Here is a 19,424-nt window from a genome sequence, read left to right on the forward strand (position 1 = left end):
AAAGGGTTTTTTTTATTTATACTTAAAACAGAGAAGTAAAGACTTCACCAAAACTTATTATCCCTTAAAATATTAGAAAAGAGACCAGATAAGATACCTTCTCATCTTCTTCTTCATCGTCACCCATGCTTATGTTCACCTAAGAGAAAATATAGGGTACAGGGTGATTTGAAACGAATGGGACATGTGGGCACTGGAGCATTTTTAACAAACACCTAGTAATGAAATTTTCTTTGAGTACATTCACCCCTATTGGGAGAGGCTTGTTTCCATAGAGACTGCATCACAGGGGTGACCTCACACAAAAGGAGAGGTGAAAGAGGGCCTTCCTCACAAGAGCACTGTCACACCAAAGCAATCTCATTTCTCCACAACAGAAGCACACAGAAAAATAGAAAGAGGAAAGAAAAAACACATTTAATTTGGATGCTGCTGCCTAGATCACTTTATATCATGTCATCCCTGACCCCACTGTGGTGCACACTGTGACATTGCCCGGGAACAGAGCTGTGTCATTGCCAGCCAGAGGGTCACAGAAGGGTGACAGAGTCTCCACACTGGATATGAGGGCGAGCCTGGGCTTTAACATTGCCCAGGGATTGATTCTTTGCCAGCAGCCATAAACACGGTTGCTGGGCTGGAGATGTTGCTTTGGGGAGGGCGTGTGAGCAGGCCAGCCCCTAGCTGGCCGGTAAGAAGGCTTACAACGCAGTGAAATTGGGGGGCAGTCAAAAGTGTGAACAGTATTAACCTTCACATATATGTGTAGGGCGAACCCAATTTCCTTAACAGTAGATAAAGAAGAGATAGTGGTATGTTGTAGAGAGAACTACAGTCCTGTGGTGGGACTAGATCAACAGACTATAGCCTATGCATACATTTACAGCCATCTCATGTAATGGCTTCTTACTGCTTGATGTTTTATTGGGCCTTTGGAAACAATGTAGAAACTAGTCTAACCGGCTATAAAACATGTGGAATGTTGCCACAACTGACTGCAGAGAATACTGTCTCTGGGAAGGCTGTCGTGTTTATGCTGAAACTGTTTTAGAGAGAAGCTCACATGACCATATGATAATTTTGGTAGTAGGCTGTAGTTTGTGTAGCATTTCTATATTCAACTGTTTCTATATTTTGACCACCCTTTTTTATACCAGTGAGGAAGGAATGAACAGCATGTATTATTTATACTTTAATTTGCACATGTATTGCAGGACTGTCATATTAGACTGTAATACTTCTACCTACAGCTGACCAGATGAACAGCCACAACATTTCAACCACCTGGTGATTTTAATATAAAAGAATTGCACAGTTTTATAAAAAAAATTATTAGGAACTAATAAATGCTGATGGATCAGTTTGGGTTAACCTGCATTTTTTTCAGTTTTATAAATGCTGTACATTTTTGCATATTTATCTTAGTGGAGTGTTTTTACATTTGTACTTTTACTACTTCCTGCAGTGAAATTTGTTTTTTTAGGACAATACTTGCACATTTACTTGAGTATCAGGTTTGTGTACCTCTACCACCTCAGCTAACTGGATAGCCACACAGCATTATTAAGACTCTCAGTGTTAATATTGGGTCTGTGCATGACTGTACATAAAGAATGTCCAAGTCTAAGTACTGTTTATTGACATTTCTATAAAACTGCAATTTGCTCAATGTGTACCAAAAGAAGCTGATCAGAGGTTTTCCGATAGGTGGGTTAACATAAAGATTTAATTTGGACTGCGAGAGAGTACATGTACATATTTATATGGATAAATACTGACTCAGTCACTCACCAGGTCCTGGTTGGCGACGGCCTTCCCTGCAGCGAGTTGGAAGTAGTTCCAGCCAATGAGCAGAAGCAGAAAGAGGGGCAGCATGAAGAGCTCCCAGTGCCATACCGTCACAAGGAAGATCTGAGGAGACAGGACATGACAGTATACAATAACATAAAGCACATCACACAATAACACCTTCACCCAGCTTTCAAATGGCTATGAGCCTGTTCACAAAACAAAATATATTATGGATTTAAACATGTCTTAAATCTCAAGAAAAGCACTACAAACTCTAAAGCCTCTGAGATTTGCAGTCGATGGAAACAGATTTTACACTTAGTGGTTTGAAAGTAATCGACATTCAGGGACAACTTTTAATATCTTGAAATCCTATTTATATACACCAATAACACTGTGTTGGCAGAGTGCCTTAATGCTGAACAGAAAGTATGACATGGATAGGCATGGTATGCTGTCTTTTAACTAGCACATCAAATCCTCTTAGATTCTGAGGCAGCGAGGCTCTCTGACGAGGCACATATGGCAACTGGAGAAGCATTTGCAACATTTACCCCCTCCGTGGTGATGATACTGAGAAAAGCCAAGACCCCTGGTAGAAATAAGAAGGATCACACTGAATGAGTAATCCTTCATAATTCTGTAAAGAAGTGGTGCTAAGCACGTTGCACAACACCCACCGCATTTCACAGCAGAGCACTAATTGGATGGCTGCATTTAAACCCATTTAGTGACAGCCTAATGAGTTGTCTCCAACTGAAATTATCAGGAATGTGTGAGGAGGATCACACTAGCAGGTTGACAGGAATGAAATAAAAATGTCCCCAACAGCAAGCTGAATCTTAAAATCTATTATGGTGTGATTATGTGCTAATACACCCAACATATGGTCAACTTTTATTTACCACAGACATCTTCCACAATGTAATTTTGTCCTCATACATATACAACATTTTCTGTAATTAATGCATCCTTTGCAACAGTTACTTTTAATTTACTTTCATGACAACTTTTTTTTTTTTTTAAAGTTTAAAGTTTATTTCAAACATTGAATGCAACGTTTATGCTGAACCCACACGGTAGCACTGTGCTCTGTGCAGTCGAGGCTCAAAGAGCTGCAGGCTGTAGGAGTATGAACAATATGTTCGAGTTAAGTTTGAGACAGGATGTGAAGCACTGAGGCCTTCGGGCCTCAATATCAGGCCTGTAAGTAGCAGACTGCTTTTGTCATAGCAAACATGCAGAGTCTGTGCATGTCGCCATGGGGCCAGTCCACCTACTGCCACACCAGGGAAACGTAATACGTGAGTAATGCAGACAACACTGTGGCCCAAGTGCCTTGGGCTTCACAGCAGTAATGCTTATGATCCCTTCATGCAACCTGGGAAATGGTGGGTGAGCTGACGCAACATGCAGTAACACAGCAGGATGACCAAGGTGTAAAAACGCGAACAATATGTTAGTGTTAGTTTCATCTGAATTACATATACAGCAACAAACACAAGCTGGTGGGGGATAGAAACGGTAAACAATGAATATGCATGCAACACAGCAATCGCTGCAGAACATCCTACTCTGTTATGAATAACCTACGTCATGTTTTGTCACCTTGGTTGCCATGAGGCAATTCTGAACCGACACTCTACTCACCCCAGAGGAATTCAGCTGGATAGTGGACAGGTAGCTTGTCATATTCCCAGTACTCTCATAAAAGAAATGAAAAAGAAAATGGGGGGAAATGTGCCTGGAAACTGACATGAGCCCAGCAGGAATGTTGAACCTCCTTGCCCTCCCTGCAAAAGCTGCTACATTAACCACTAAAGTCTAATTGCTTGGTCTCTGTCTTCCTGAGCAAGTCAACAGAGGGAGCCAATTCATTTCCGCCCAGGGAGCCGGCATAGAGAATCTGTCATAGGTATTCATAATCGCCCACTAATGCAAATTTCTGCTCACCCTGTTCTGGCTCAGTGGACAAGATAAAAGCCCACAGAAATAAAATGCCTTGTGTCTAAACTGAGTGCTTAAATGAGGGTATAAACCAAAACTGTCAGAAAGATTCCTCCCTCATGGCATGGCAGTCCATGTGTTCAGGATTTACAAGCTTTTTTAACATTAATAAAAACGGCAGAAAGAAACATCTGGGTAAACCTCTCAGATTCCTTCACTCAGGTGCACAGACTAAGGCTTTGCTGTCACATATCCCACAGTAATGAGCAGAGGCAGGACTATAACTTCCCTGTGTCTCCTCGCATTCTCCAGCATTTCTGTGAAATGGAGACAGAACTAATTCTCAACTAAGTGGTTTATGTTATATCAGCAAGCACTAGAGTGATTAATGGATATGTTAAATAAGGTGTAGATTTGTTTTGAAAAAAATCCACATTTTTATTGCCATCAAAGATAGGCTCTGTTTCAGTCTTAAGGACCAGACTTACTATATTTTCCATCCATCAACAAACTGTGCATAGCAACTCATTTATTTAAACAAAAGGGACAAAGCAAAAAAAAGAGAGGTAATGATTAATAAAATATTTGAGCATTTAGTTTTATACACAGCAGAACAGGATAGTCAATGACTTGTAATTGAGCAAGGGTAACAAGTACAGTATGTCTGGGAGGAGTTGCTCTAATGTAGGAAACCTCCCTTGACAAACACCATTTAGCTGAAAAATAACTGTATGATTATGCACAGGGTGCCTAGGGAGGAAAAAAAGAATGAATTAATAAAACTATTAGCACACGGTGGAGTAGATGATGGAGATGCACTCTCCTTAGCCACCTGTAAGCGCTTGGAGAAGGGGGCAACCCTGTGCAGAGAAATTCTGCCAGCAGGGTTAAGAACAGCCTGACAGATTTGTTTTATAGTGCCATTAATATGATTCCACTAAATGCATTCTGTGCCTTCTCATGTAGATCCCCTGGCCAGCAGAATCCAGCACCTAATAATAAAGCACTCAGCGATTAAAAGTGTGAATAAAATAACTTAAAGCTGAGCAAGCATGGCAGCTCCCACCACCCACACTCTCCCAGGAGAGGGAGAAGGGATCGTAGCAGGAACAAAGGGACAAAGACACCCTCTATAAGAGTTTCTACCATCCTGTAAATTGATTAACAGAGAAGGGGGTGGCCCAGTCTACCAACCTTAACTACTGACTGGCAGACATACTACCAGACTGCAAGGCTGCCAAATGCTCCCTTTATACACTACAGCAAGCAGCAGGCTATAAATATAGGCGTCACATCAGTATAACACACAAAATACTGTTGATGAGCCAAATTAGTGTAATGTCACAGCACATGGGGGTTATACAATATCATTAATGTGGCTGTAAGAAAAAAATGCAAACTAAAAACATCCTTTCCGCAATTTTTAAATGGTCTATATCAAAAAATACCCCTATTTTTAAGACAATGTACCATCCAAAAACACGAAAGATTTAATCTTGGCTGTATCTTTCACTACGTCTCTTCAGTTCCACTCCACTTGGAAAGCTAAACAAAGCGAGAAGAGCGCCAGCCAGTATTATGAGGGTCAGTCATGGGGGCTGTGGATGGATGCCAGCTTACGTGAACATATACTGAAAGAGTTTAACAAGAATGACTACAAGCTGCAGGGTTTGTGTATGTAGGTGTGTAGTTTTCTGTATTTGTGTTGGCTTGTGTGTGTGTGAGTACACGCAAGTATGGGATATACAAATATTAATACATTTAAATTATACAATTCAAAAATAGATGGGAGGCTCTACAAAACTTTGGCCAACAATTTCTCTTACTGAGGGGTTCTTTTTCTGGGAAATCAAGGGCCATAATATTAATCAGCATTATGTCTTCAATTACCACACACAAAAAAAGAGATTATTAATAAATCATAGGAATAGCAGCTCAGCCTATGCAGCCTTTATTTATTTAATTGTTTTAGCTGGGCTGAACCAGAGCCTGGCTTAGGGCTTATGTTGGGAGCAGGATCGGCAGGCTTTAAAATAGCAGTAAATGCAGAGCAATGAGACATGTAATTTGTGTTGAGCTTCGGCCAGTGTGGGGACAGGCTTTCAGGGGGTGTCTGAGGCAGAGGAAGCACAGATAAGATTTTTCTTCAGGGCAGGTAAAGTGTGTGGGAAGCCATGGTGCTCTGAGCTAACACTGAATAAATATTTCACATACGCTCAAGTCTTATCGACTCGGGAGAGAGATAGAGGGAAAGAAAGGAAGAGGGGGAGAAAGGGAGGGAGAGGCTACAGTAGAGTGAGAGCAATGAAAATGGGGGATCCTATGTCTCTCTTGCAGTTTTAGAGTGTGATACAATTTGCAGTTATATTTTCAGATAAAATACAAATATATATATATTATATATATATATATATATATATATATATATATATATATATATATAGTACACGTAGCACTGACATTTACTGCACTTGCATTACTAATGTTATAGTGGGTGGTCAGTTTTCTACTTTGTTTGCAATAATTACGATTTCTTTGTTTTATGACATTTTAAGACATTTTGGTTTAAAACTATAGGTAAATGTAAACAAATGGATTCCTTTTAGACACTACCATAAACAATAAGATCACAAAGATACAGGTTATATGGATTCAGCATTTCCTAATTTTTCAATTGTGTCAATGAATGGTTAATTGTGGCAAAGTAACAAGCAAGGGGCATGGCTTGTAAAGACACCTGCACAGTACAGTGTATTAGTGATTGCAGCTCTTCATTAAATCACTCGGTTAAAGACACCCATGTGAGCCAAAGCATTAGCACTTGCTCGGAGGGTCAGCTCTGGCCATTGTCTATCCACCTGTCTAACACATGCCAGGGCCAGAGTAGCGTCACTACGAGGCTGGAGCAAGGCAGTCAGCGAGGGCCCTGTAGTGCCTGTCAGTGGCGGCTACACTGACCCCGCAGTCCAGTACTGGCCACTAGTGTTTAATCCGTGTCGGGAGCGTTAACACTGAGCGACCTCCTGGGTGACAGATCTGCCATGCGAGCCTTTTTCCCTGAGGAAGTGGGGAGGGAGTGGCATGAACTCTCTCTCCCTGTCAGCTCGGCTCACACGCACGTTAACGGGCCACGGCCAAGAGCAGCCACACACAGGGGCAGACAGGTCGCCGCCTCAGCTGCCTGGGGAAAGGTGTCCTCTGTGACTAGGAAGGTGGTGAGTATGCTAAAGACAGTCATTATGATACAGCACGCACAACAGGGTTAAACACAGAGCATTCTTCATCTAGGCTGAGAAGACGGATAATATGAAATAACAACGTACAACAGGATCCTCGACTTCCCGGGTGTAAACATACTAATTTAAAGCAGCTCTTGTTAATATGAACACTTATTTATACGTATTTATAAGAGACTTTCTGCTGTTTAATAAGGTTAATAATAATGAATGAATGAATTTGGTCAATTTAAATGGAATCAAATCTATTATTAAAACACAAACCCATGTCGTAAAACAAATGAAAAATGACAAAAAACAATTTTATATAGTCCTAATGAAGTGAATACTAGCAGTGAAAGCGTATTAATCCCAATAATAGGGAGCCATGTTTCAAGGTTACATATTGCATTCAGTCAGCCTCAAGAGCTGTCAACTGACATGCAGTCATTCAGAGCAGCGAAACAATAATACTGTGTTGAATCAGGGGGCATTGCTGAGCAGTTTACTCAGTAGTCAGAGCTTATAATTTAATAATTAAAAGATCTCATACTGAAAATCACAAATACACACACACGCACACACACACACACACATCACTGCCATGATTTTTTTTCTTCCATACTAGACACATTCCCACTGCGCAGTCTGTGAGAACTCCCACAGCCTCGACATGGAGAGTGTAACCCCCATGAGACTTAAGTAACCCACTCCTCTAAGCCCTCCAACTTTTTCAAACATAGAAAAACAGATGCAAATCAGAAACTAGAAGGAAATCTACTGTGCTCTCGCTGTTGTCACAAAAGCTCGGCCACACTGCAATGCAGTAAAGCACGGGCAGATCCAAGACGTACAAAGCATCTCATCTTCAGGGACAGTGTTAACAAGAACAATTATTACAACTCTGATAATGGCTTTGATCTCCACTAGGCTGGTGCTCTGGTTAACGGCCCCGACTGCAGCGGTTCTGTACAGGTGGGTCCTCGAGACCTCTGGAGCCTGACTGGACCCTGTTCTGCCCTCATCTTGGGAAACGATTCTATCAGCCCCCAAAAAAGCACCCGTTGCAGTTGCCAAGTGTGTTTACAGCCGCACCGCATCAAACATTCATCAAATGCCATCTTTACAGTGTGTGATGTGAGGCAATCAGCATTTCACAGGCTGTCAAATGATGTCTAAAGCAGTTGCTACCTGGCAGTGCCAAAAAGAAACTGGTTCAAATAATCACATAAGGTATACAGGTTTCTTTCTAGTCTAACTCTTTGACAGATGAGGTACCTCATATGTTAAAATATTAATTCTACTTAAATACTTAAAGCGGTCTAATGACAGCAAAGCTCAAAATCAGCTTTCAAGTGTAAATGATCTTTTTTCTTTTTTAACTTTCATCCATTTAATCTAAATCAAAATTGTTCTCAACTCTAAACTTCTGAAACAGATTAATTTGGCTGGATAATACATGCTTATTTAGCATTTTTTCTTCTTCTTCTTCTTCTTCTTTGTGAAACTTGTGTCTCTAGGTTTAATGCACAGAAGAGAGGATTTCTCTCCAAGTTGTTCCCACGAATGGCTCCTGTTGGGAAAAGTAACTGATCCCTCCATTCGTATTTCCAGCAGTGCTGTAGCTCCATCTACAGGTCCCATTCTTGTGTGCAGCAAAGAACTCTGGGTGACCCCTCTGCAGTCACTGCTGATGTATAGCACATTTATCTCGCTCAGTCTTAGTGAAAAGCACATCTAAAGGACGTTATTTTATGAAGATTTTAGCTGTCACATTTTCTCTCTCTCAGAGAAAGGAACATGCTGTTGTCAAACTCTTGAAAAGCACAGATCCTAGGCTCATTACTGTAGCATAAACAAGCTGAGAAAAAAAAAAAATTCCAAATTTCTTGTTTGTATTTCCGTTCACTGATGAAAATGTTTATGAGGATTTGCCAGAACTTTGTTTAAATGCGTGAGAAAGATTTTTTTTTCTTTTTCAGTTTTTTGTTACATTACCTAATTAGAGAGACTCTATTTTAAAACTGCAACCCATTGGTGAAAAATCGAAGGCAACTTCAAACAGTATGGACTCTGTCTATGAGATTGCACAATCAAAACAAGTAACCTCCTGCACTTGCAAACAGTGACAATACTGCAAGTCTTTCCATTCCTTACAGAGTTTCTAACACAATAACACTTATTAGCAGCACAAACCAAGCCATCAATCTGTAGATATGGATGTGCAGCTTTCCAATTGCCAGTCACAAGGTAAAAGTTATCTGCTATGAACAAACAAGACTCCAAAAAAAAAAAAAAAAGTTTTTTCTCCCCACATACCCATTTACCAATGTGAACCAGAGACGTGATCCCTCATGCAAAATTTGAATACCTTACACACCACACACCTAAAACTACTTCATAATGCATAAATGAATCTACATAAACAAGGTAGAAATGAAGACTGCATGCTGTGTGGAGGTCAGAAAATTGGCCAATGGAACTGAGTGATATAATGGCTAAGTATTCCTGGTAAAGCACTACGTGAGCATCCCGCAGTCCCCGTAGAAACTACAGCAGCGATAATGCATTACAGGATGTATATGGTGTAAAAGGGTAGGACTGGTCTGCCTGCTTGATAAATAATGTATTGTAATGTATTATAAAGCTAGACCCACCACTGCAGCGTTTCCTACTGGCATACCCTGAGAAGCCCTGCCACTGTGGAAAAGAGCAGACACTAGTGGTATAATTATGCACATCTGAGAGGCAAGCAGAGGCCATCTGTCAATGTCTGAATCAGTTACCTTATTACCACTGCCTAAAGATATAAAGATAGGAGTGCGAGCTGCTTTCATTAAGGCACATGGTGGAATGCTGCTTCAGACAGCTGCAAATACTAACTTAATTGCAAATGATGACTTGGAGAGGGAGGAGTGGCTCTACAGTGGCCGCCCTTGGAGTGGGAAGGGGCACAAATGTGGATAGTGGCATAACACTAGGCTTGTAAAGACCTTACAGTTTCCCTCCATGACCCAGAGACTATAGAGTATTTCCTGATGCCATCAATTACATGCAAGATTTACTTGTGATTTGCATGTTTCACTGTGCTTGTTACTTATTGACAGTATAACATATCACTGGGAATCTGCTGATGAGTAGGTTGATGAACACACAGTGGGAAATTAACTTTGTTCAGGCAATCTTTACAGTGCACCTCTTACTGTCTAGCGGTTGATGCCTTTAAACTTAAACTTAAATGTCAATCACTATGTCAGTTTCTGAAAACAGAGCAGTTATTTAAAAAAAAGGGTAAAGCAGCTACTGTACAATGTCAATATTATCATTTCACTGTCAGCGAGCAGGGGACATACAGCTGACAAAAACAGGACTGGGAAGCACTTCACTACAGTAATGATCATGATAAAAATAGTGAGTGTGTATGAGTGTGTACGAAAGTCTTTTCCCTTTATTGTGCAATCTCTATATATGTGTGCTGCACTCCTAAACAGCAGGTGGAGTAGAAGTGGAAATGAAAGATTAGAGTGTGCCACTACACACTCCCACTGCCTGTGGAGGATCTAATTATAGGTGGAAGAAGATGGCCCCATCCCGCTGACCTGTCACCCGTCAGCCTGCCTAGCCCCATGCTCTCCTGCACATATCCTTGCCTTCAAGTCTTTTGCTATCTGTCTTCGTAGACCACACTCTCGCCGAACTGTCTTCCTCTTTCTTTGCTCTAACTTTCTTTTCCAGATAGTACTCCCACTCTATCCTTTTACAATCACCTGCATTGTTCTCTGTCTTCCTGTCTGTGTGTCCGCCTGCCTGTCTGTGTGCAGTGCTGTTCTAAAGGCTGTGATACATTGAGCCTGCCCATTGCCTGGGGGGATTTGCACCTCAGGATCAGTGAGAAGGGCTTATAGAATACGCCAGGTATGAATTGCATGTCATCCTGAGACAGGGCAGACAGAAGAAAGGCAGTGAAAGGAGAGTTCTTCACACACCCTGTCTGTGACCGCTTCCTCACCCTGACACGGTGCAGGCAGGGCTTTCATGGCAAGTGTACACTCTTAATCATGACATTACATGTGCTGAAGTGAGGGGGATTCACAGGGTGATTTAAGATTATTTAAGCTTAGGACCTTAGATCATATGCCCTCATTAAAATCGGCTAAACAGAGACATTTAAAAAAGGTTCAAATCTCGGAGGCCAACTGTCACTCCTCCACCCATGAATCTGAGACGGTGATCTTTCTTACAACGTCCCCCGGGTTAGGAGGCTTTGCTAAGAAGTCAGATGTACAAATGCCCAGACTACACCCCTTCAAATACACTCTAATGTCATCAGAACTAAAGGAAAGCCAAGTGGGGTTTAATTTAAAGGACAAAGAACATCCATGACATATGTACCAGATAAAAACAGAAGGCAACCATTGTTTTTCATGGGAAAAAGAGAGAAAAAAGAGAAAACTACTAAACCAAAGATTCTTAACAACATCTAATTCACATAAAATGAAAGAGTTAAAACTGGGCTGCAGTGAAATGGGACAAAACTTGTTCGCCCCAAGGCTTAAAGAGAGTTCATTAACATTAGGCAATGACTTACCAAAAAGGCTATTAGACTTCGTTGCGTGCTCTCCCATTGAAAACAGCTTTTAATGTACTGTAACGTGTACAGAACTGCTGTGCTGATTTTTCGAACCCGATATATATTCTGGGCAAGAACCTAATGGGAAATAATTGGGACAAAACAGGAGTTAGTATCATTTGATACTGGACATAATGTTTATGACTTTGCAATGAGGCTGGATCAGCTTTACAACCCCTTATTTGCTACTTGTGTTGTTAGATGTTAAAAGCCAATGAAACTAATTAACTTGACTATGACCAATCCAAGCTATGAGCATGTGCAGCTTTGTTGTAGTTTATTATAAGTCAGATGCAAGAGGGACCTATTGGCTAGCTTTTCATTTAATCTATTGCCAACAGAGATTACCTTTTTTGAAAACTTCAGGTTTTCCTCCACTAATTTTGTCTCCTTTGGCTGGAAAGATTTGATACCAGCCCGGACCTAGGACAAGGAGAAACAAAACATTGTAGTTAAACTAAATGTTGACTTCACAATAAATACTTGTAATCCAATTATCCTTACTTTGTTATAGATAACTTCCAGGACCAGAGTGATGGTTCCTTTGGAAGCACTTCCTAAATTTTCTTTCTTCAAAAACAGGCATATCTGCTGTCCATTCTGAACCTTTTACATTTCAAAAGTACAGTATGTCCTTGGTCATAATTAGGAATTAAGTGATATTTTGTGTGTGTGTATATAAAACCACTTTTACAAACTTACACTCAGCAAAGGAATGGCAACTTTCCCCATAAGGTTTCCGGCTTTGTCTCCATTTTCATCAAGAATGCTCAACTCTATTACATCATTAATGTCCTTAATTGGGCTGGAACATAAAAATGACACAAATGTTCCATGTTAACATACAGTATATAACACAAAACTGCATCAAAACTTGCTTCATAAAGTATTCACACTCTTTACCTTTTGCATACTCTTTCGTGCTCTTGATTTATTTTAAAAAGATAACATTTCCTTTTTTACCCATCAACCAGACAAAATGATTCCACTGTATGAATGTCCTTTTTTCCAGAGGTCTTACTTACAATGTAAAGGCTTTGTTCCATTCTGGATTGAGTGTCTTGTAGATTGTGTGAGTTTGAAGTTTGCTGTTACCAAGTTCAATGACACAAAATGGGTTGCTTTTTCCTGTACATGACAATTTATGATTAATACTTATAAATAAGCGGAATGAACAGACCATGTATGACGTTAACAATGAAGGAAAATTAGTTGTTACATATTACCATTAAGGTCTGTTGTAAGATCATTTGCCTTTATAATCTTCACCTGAAGGAAGCCAACTTCTCCCACACACTTGTGTGAATTCTTTAAGCTCTGAAAAAATTGATATGATTAAAACATTTCAATCAAGCATATGGTTAATATATGCACTAATACATCCTTAAAATCTTGTGTTTAACACAATTATATTAATGTTATTAGAAATATGTCCCCCACTAATATTCATACACCATACATGAGCATTTAAATAATTTACTGAACCAGTTGACCTTAGATCATCACTAAATTGTAAATAGCAGTAAGAAGCTATACTAACATTGACGGACTCTCTTTATACATCAAAATAAAACTAGAACAAAAATAGACTTACAAATTTTTCCTCTATTGAGTGTCTTTCATCAGGCTTCTCCAAGGGCGCTGTTTCAATGTCAGAGATGGAGACTCCCCAGCAGGGTCTCAGGGTGACCAGAAACACCAGCCTGCCCTTTCCTGGATCCAGCACATGAGTGTAGAGCTGCCTCTCATTAAGTGGAAGTCTTGATAGGTCAATCTCAAACCTCAGACACAAAAGGAAAATCACTCCACTGAAACACAAAAGGCCAACTAGTTCTGTGGAGGAGCCAATGTGAGCAAAATTAACAGTGCCCACCAGGAAATACTCACATTCCCCATGATTCCTCACCCTTCCTCCCTCTCTTCGAGCACACCTCCACCTGTAGAGGTTCCTGGTTATCTTCAAACTGATTGAAGTCAAACTGCTCTCTCCACTGGGGATTGGCCTGAATGCAAAGGTTCTAGGGGCAGCAAAGACACAGATTCAACACATACAGTAAAATGAAAATACACTTGCAATGTCAGGTTACTGCATTATCAGACTTAGTTGCTCCTGCATGACAGGTGGATAATGTCTTTATCCAGTCCGACCAGAAAGAGGCAGGCAAGGAGAAAGAAAAGGTGTGTTATGTGCATGTGTATCTATTTGTGTGTGCTTGTATGTGTACACCTCAGTAGCCACTCTGGGATTGTAAACACTGACAGCTTCCAATTAGAATCAGCTTTGTTGAACAAACAAACAAGCAGAGAGGAAAGCAGAGAGGTTTACAAAGAAATGACACAACAACACAAGACAAGTGCACCATAGAATCATCAGGGGGGAGGCCAACAAGTACAGGTAGATGAACAGGGCATGCTGGGTATGCAAATGAAGGCAATGAAGCCCAGCAGCCGAAGCTAGGGAGAAGTGAGTGGCAGCCTTGCCCAGTCTAATGAGCTGCCTCTGCCATGGCCCAGTGAGCCAAGGTGGAGGTGAGTCACCTGCTGCTGACAGGCACCTGCTGAGAGAAAGAAGCAGGAAAGTAAGAGATAGGGGCTGAGGAGAAAGAATTGAAATACAAAGAGGAAACACTAAGAGAGGAACACAAGAAAAGGGAGTGTGGAAGAAGTCGGAAAAGAGGAGAAGTCCAACCTTGCTCCTGTACTTCTGTTCACCAAGGCGAAAGCGGACGTAAATGTCCCCGTGGCCATACTGCGGCAGATCCTGTCCTTCTACCAAGGTGATACTGAGGACCCCACACCACATCTGGCTAGTCAGTTGATTCTTCTGTGTTTCAGCAGGCTGCTGGGATGGTGCAACCTGGTTCTGCTGCAGGGCACACAGATAGTTTTGGTGGTTTTTAAAGCATTTTGTGTGGAAGCAGTGTTTACCCGCTCCTGATGGAGTCTGGCACCTGATCATGTTCACATGAGTCCATGAAAGTAGGACAAAGGTTTACACTATACAGCAACATCTCTTTTGGAGCACATTAGTACATCTCTATTGACAGGCGAGCAGCACCACAGAGGCTTCTGGAGCGAGAGGAAGAGAGGGACGTCAGCAAGCGGCCAGATGTCCCTGGATGTGACAGTCCCACTCATCACTGGCTCCCAGACTGAGTGTGGGGAGGTAGGACACTTGGCATACTGCACCAGAGACAGCAGGCAGCAGTGAGTAATGATGCAAACCGCACAGCTCTCTCATAAGCAAATTATGCATACATGCAGTATGTATGACCAACCATCAGAGTTTACTGCATGTTGGCAAATTCATATAATTGTAATTTACCTAGCAAAGCAGCAAATCTTTCCGAACTAAAAACTGAAAAATGTTACACGTTTAAGAACTCAAGGAAATCAAGGACAAGTACGGCAAATAATCTACTACTTATGCCATGTGTCGCAGAGGGAGTGAGAGAGAGGGGCCTTGATATGTTTCTGTGTTAGAGTTCCCGTGAGGCCATGCGGTGATAGGCCAGGGCTGTAAAAACAAACAGCAGAGAGGTTGTGTGGGGCTGACTGTAATTAAAGAGCAGGACCGTAATCTGCTCTAGCCTCTTTGATTGCCCAGCTTCTCCGGCTGCCCCAGCGACGCTGCTTCAAACAGCCCCACTACAACTCCCCTGCCACTCCGGCCCCTCCTCTTCACTACGGGGTCACAACCCACATTGCCACCCAATCCGGAGGGGATCAAAGCACATCTCAGGGACCTGAATTAACATGGAATACCACAGGCACAGCCCTATAAATATCAGCCCCTTCAAAAGAAGAGAAACAGAGGGAGTGGAGGAGCGATATAAAACAGGCCTCAGCCAAGTCATCCCAAGTGTTTATCTTGGACACATTTCTATCTCAGCGGCCAATAAAACAATTCCACTTAACTGTAAGTGGCCCCTAAAGAGAATCTATTCCTGGTCCTAAAAGGGCTGTGCGATTGCTTCCATATGGTAGGACAGCATGGGGACAAGCACGATGAGCTCAGACCCAGGTCCATTTGGCTGGTACCTCAGCACTGTCCATCCACAGCTGTGATATTACATCCTAACATCTGGGTTATTGCCTGCTATGCCTGAGAATTATCAGCCTTGCCGATCTTAGGCATCCCGCACTGGCAACATGCCTTGAACAGCAGAGCCCCCCTCCTGCTTCTCCCATACGCCCCCCTCCTGTTTGAAACACTATCACACAGCAGAGTTTTACTTAGGCACTTGCCATTTCCTGTCTCTGTGGTGGTAACAGAGGGAAAAAACGATGTTCCGAAAGAGGGGGAGTAGTGCTGTAAGAGCTGGGTATTCAGCACTTCCAGAATAGGTGTTAAATGCAATAAGATATTGTATGTTTGTCAAAAATGAAATGGGAAAATGCCATTGTTACATTGTTAAATTAGCACTGTAATTTAGGCAGCAGAACACTGTGTAGAGTCCCATCACACATTTCTGCCTCCCTTTGAGTATCTTTAACCATCTGTAGTGGATAACCTACAATGTGTATGAAAATGGCTTCATTCCTTTGTCATTTAATTTCAAATTGAGATTGTCTACTGGACCGTCAAGAGACTGAACAGTGGCAGATGTAGTGACTACATAGGTGTGAATATAAACCCACTCGCTGCAGTGTGAGTCCAAAACCGCAACCCTCTTATTTCACTCTGAATCTAATTACAGCTGCAATATATTGAAAACCACTTGAGAGGAGATGGAACTTTGTTTACTACAAAACCCAATACTGCTCCATAATACTTATCTAAAGGCTCTTTCATGACAACATATTCAGTCAATATTATTATTTTGGTTTTGATCAAAATGTAATATTGTACTATACTTTTTCACAGCAAATGATACCACTAAAAATAATATGCATTGCAAAAAAGGTTTTAAAATAAAACCACAAAAGAACTAGGCTGTGCCAAAACCAAGGTTACACACAAAAGCATGAGTGGTGAGCTTACACCTCATTCTTTGTTGCACTATAGTACAGTGAGCTACTGCCCCCTAGTGGTACACATTGGCTTAACTGAAACCATACCAAGAAATGCCAAAGTTAAACAGTACGATACAATTTGCTTCAAGTAAAAAACAATGTATGTAAAATATGTGTAATGACATCAAAGCACATACCTTATTCTTCTTTGCAGGCCATCTCTGTGAAAATACACAGATTATATGAATCACTACACACAATTTCAAGAAGAATACAAACAGGAAAATGCATCAAGAAATTCACAGAAAAATGCAATAACTTCTTATCATATCAGAAATGTTCTCACAGGGCTTCTTTTGATGGTGGCATCTCTAAACATTAAGCAGACATCAACAATAATAACTCCCATGTCGTCTTCTTTACTTTTTGGATCATCTAGAGGCAACTCCATTTCATAGGTTCTGTGAAGAGATGGAAGGGGCACAAAGATTAAAATCAATTACTACCTAAAGTCATCACCAATATTTTAAACCATCTAAAATATATTTCTCACTTGTACAGTTCAAGGTCTTTCATGTCAATAGTGCTGGAACCCATGAACTCATCAGCAGTACGATTTTTATCATAGACCTGTAACAGCATCAGAATAAACATCATTAAGTTTACAAACTAATACTGGGGGCTCCTACACACAGTACAAGAATAATCGGTTTTCTTAAGATAATGCACTTCTGATGAGAAAGAACAAGAACAAAACAACAAAAAATGCCTACCCGGACTTCCACCATATGCTCTCGATCTCGCAAAGGATGAGAGAAGGACTCATTCCACCTCGGGTTCAAGCTTTTATAAACCACTTTGCTCTTATAGAACTGTTTTCCTTCAAGTTTAAACTTCACATAGGGATCACTGGTACCTAAAGAAAAAAACAAAAAAAACTAAACAGCAAATCACCAACATAACATTGTGTGTTGCTTTAAGCCTTAATATTAATATAACTGTGTAACTATTTGAGCATGTTTACTTCATGAGGGACATGCTGTATTATCATGATTGTGACTTTAAAAATGCTCACGCACACACGCACACACGCACACACACACACACACACACCCTTTCCTCATGCTGATTGTGTGAGAGGCTGAAATATGGAAGAGGTGTACCACACACATGGCAAAAACAGAGGTATGTAGCTGTTTAATTGTGAAAGAGTAGAAACACTGGCCAGCATGAGGCAGCCAGAAAACAAAATATAGAAGCAACCAGTGTTAATCTCCCAAGCCTGTTAAGAAAGTCTGTCTATGAGTGGGGTAGGGGTATGGGGCTTCTTTGTTTCTGCAATTGCATGCAGATTGGCCAAAAAATGAAAGCCAGTCCTATGCCTTCATTTGTATAGGGGAATAAAAGGGTGCTTGAGAGAGCCTGCAGGGAGGCTTGAATCACATGACAAAGGCCCTGTGGGGATGGGCTGTCAGGCCTGTCAGCTCCCTACTCCAAATGAACATCTCGCAAAGGCAGGCAGGACCCACAGCAGCTCCACCCTGCCAGCCTGTGACAGGGAAACCTCCAGGCAACTTGACAGGAGGAGAATGTGGCAGCTAGCAAGGAGAAAAGCTCTGGCATGACTGAGAACGGTGACGATGGAAATTAATGGGAAAAAGGGGAGAACAAAAACCCAGGAGTGGGGGCTGGTGGCGTGGGTCCTTTCAGAATATGTAATAACAATATATGCCACTGGTGAGCCTTTGGCACAGTGTTGATTGTTGGGCAAACAGTGAAAAGACAGGGGGTGTGTGGGGATTGCATCATCATGGTGCCATCTTGTCAGGCTAAGTAAGGTCTCAACTAGCAGGGAGTAGGGCACTGGGCTTGGAGGGTCCCCTATCACCATGACATCATTTGACAACATTTCAACATCACTGAGAAAAAAATATTTTTACCATTACCCTTTAAGGTTATTTCCCAAACCCACAGGAGCTGCTAGTATAATACCAGTGTAAACAACAGAATAGTCTAGGGGTTTTAATGTAAAGCTTAATGCTCATAATAATAATGGTTTTACTGTAGATTTATTTTACTCCTACAAAAATATAAAACACGCCTTTTTTGACAGTGCATTTAGTCATCTAAAATAACTCATTTTAAATAATTCTTTTTACTAAGTGATATATACATTGATTTTCACAAAGTAAGCCAGCAACCATACATTCATTTTCTCATGTTGTAGTTCTAATCACAGCCACTTGAGGTCACTGCTTTCACAAAGCAAAGTCTACTGGGCTGAGGCAAGGTTCATTATGAGTGGCATGTTTTATTTCACATGGCCTTTATCTAAGTCGCTCTGATAGGAGTGTCCTGGTAACCAAATGGTTTGCCACATAACATCAGTGTCCCTTTGTTCCATGTCATACCATCTTTTACTGTCTTCCCATATTTTCTGTCTGCCTCTCTCTACCTAACTGCCAATAAAAAATGCCCGAATAAAACCAATATAATTCTCACTAGGGATTCAAATCTCGTTAGACAGCCCAGTTAATCTAAACCATCTTTCAAAATTCTGCTTAATTTTCAAGCATATTTGGATATGAAAATAAATAATTATAATAATAACTGGACCTCAGTCTATAAAAAACGATCTGACATTAAATAACTAAATATATGATATGTTTAACAACGGCCACAGCGTTTGCTTTGAGCAAGCCCATTAGTGATAAGCCAAAATTTAATTTGGCAAAACTGACACCTGGCAGACTTTTCAAAATCAGCTGTTCATTAAAAGTGCTTTTCTACAGAGAAGGGCGGACTTTAATAGGTACTGATTGCTTCTTCCCAGCCCGTCTTTTGTCAAACTGGTCTGACTGCATACTTGTCTGTGTTCCTATTTT

General features: G+C 41.0%; 1 protein-coding gene across 4 annotated transcripts in view; it reads right to left on the bottom strand.

Moving 5' to 3' along the window:
- Positions 1-19,424, bottom strand: part of mctp2a (multiple C2 domains, transmembrane 2a) — a 32,174-nt gene that overhangs the window by 8,929 nt on the left and 3,821 nt on the right. For 2 of the 4 annotated variants that reach the window (XM_067502480.1, XM_067502483.1), the window contains 15 exons: positions 17,313-17,455; positions 17,093-17,169; positions 16,886-17,000; positions 16,737-16,760; positions 14,273-14,449; positions 13,471-13,601; positions 13,178-13,364; positions 12,810-12,900; positions 12,609-12,711; positions 12,286-12,388; positions 12,088-12,189; positions 11,932-12,006; positions 11,542-11,661; positions 1,792-1,911; positions 98-139 (listed from right to left, as the gene is read on the bottom strand). In XM_067502480.1, coding sequence (XP_067358581.1) covers positions 98-139; positions 1,792-1,911; positions 11,542-11,661; positions 11,932-12,006; positions 12,088-12,189; positions 12,286-12,388; positions 12,609-12,711; positions 12,810-12,900; positions 13,178-13,364; positions 13,471-13,601; positions 14,273-14,449; positions 16,737-16,760; positions 16,886-17,000; positions 17,093-17,169; positions 17,313-17,455 — 1,610 coding nt within the window. The remainder of the gene's footprint in view (positions 1-97; positions 140-1,791; positions 1,912-11,541; positions 11,662-11,931; positions 12,007-12,087; positions 12,190-12,285; positions 12,389-12,608; positions 12,712-12,809; positions 12,901-13,177; positions 13,365-13,470; positions 13,602-14,272; positions 14,450-16,736; positions 16,761-16,885; positions 17,001-17,092; positions 17,170-17,312; positions 17,456-19,424) is intronic. The other 2 variants (XM_067502481.1, XM_067502482.1) reach the window with 2 other exon arrangements.

Source organism: Channa argus, chromosome 4 (assembly GCF_033026475.1).
Source record: "Channa argus isolate prfri chromosome 4, Channa argus male v1.0, whole genome shotgun sequence".
In the NCBI taxonomy this organism is placed as follows: Eukaryota; Metazoa; Chordata; class Actinopteri; order Anabantiformes; family Channidae; genus Channa; species Channa argus.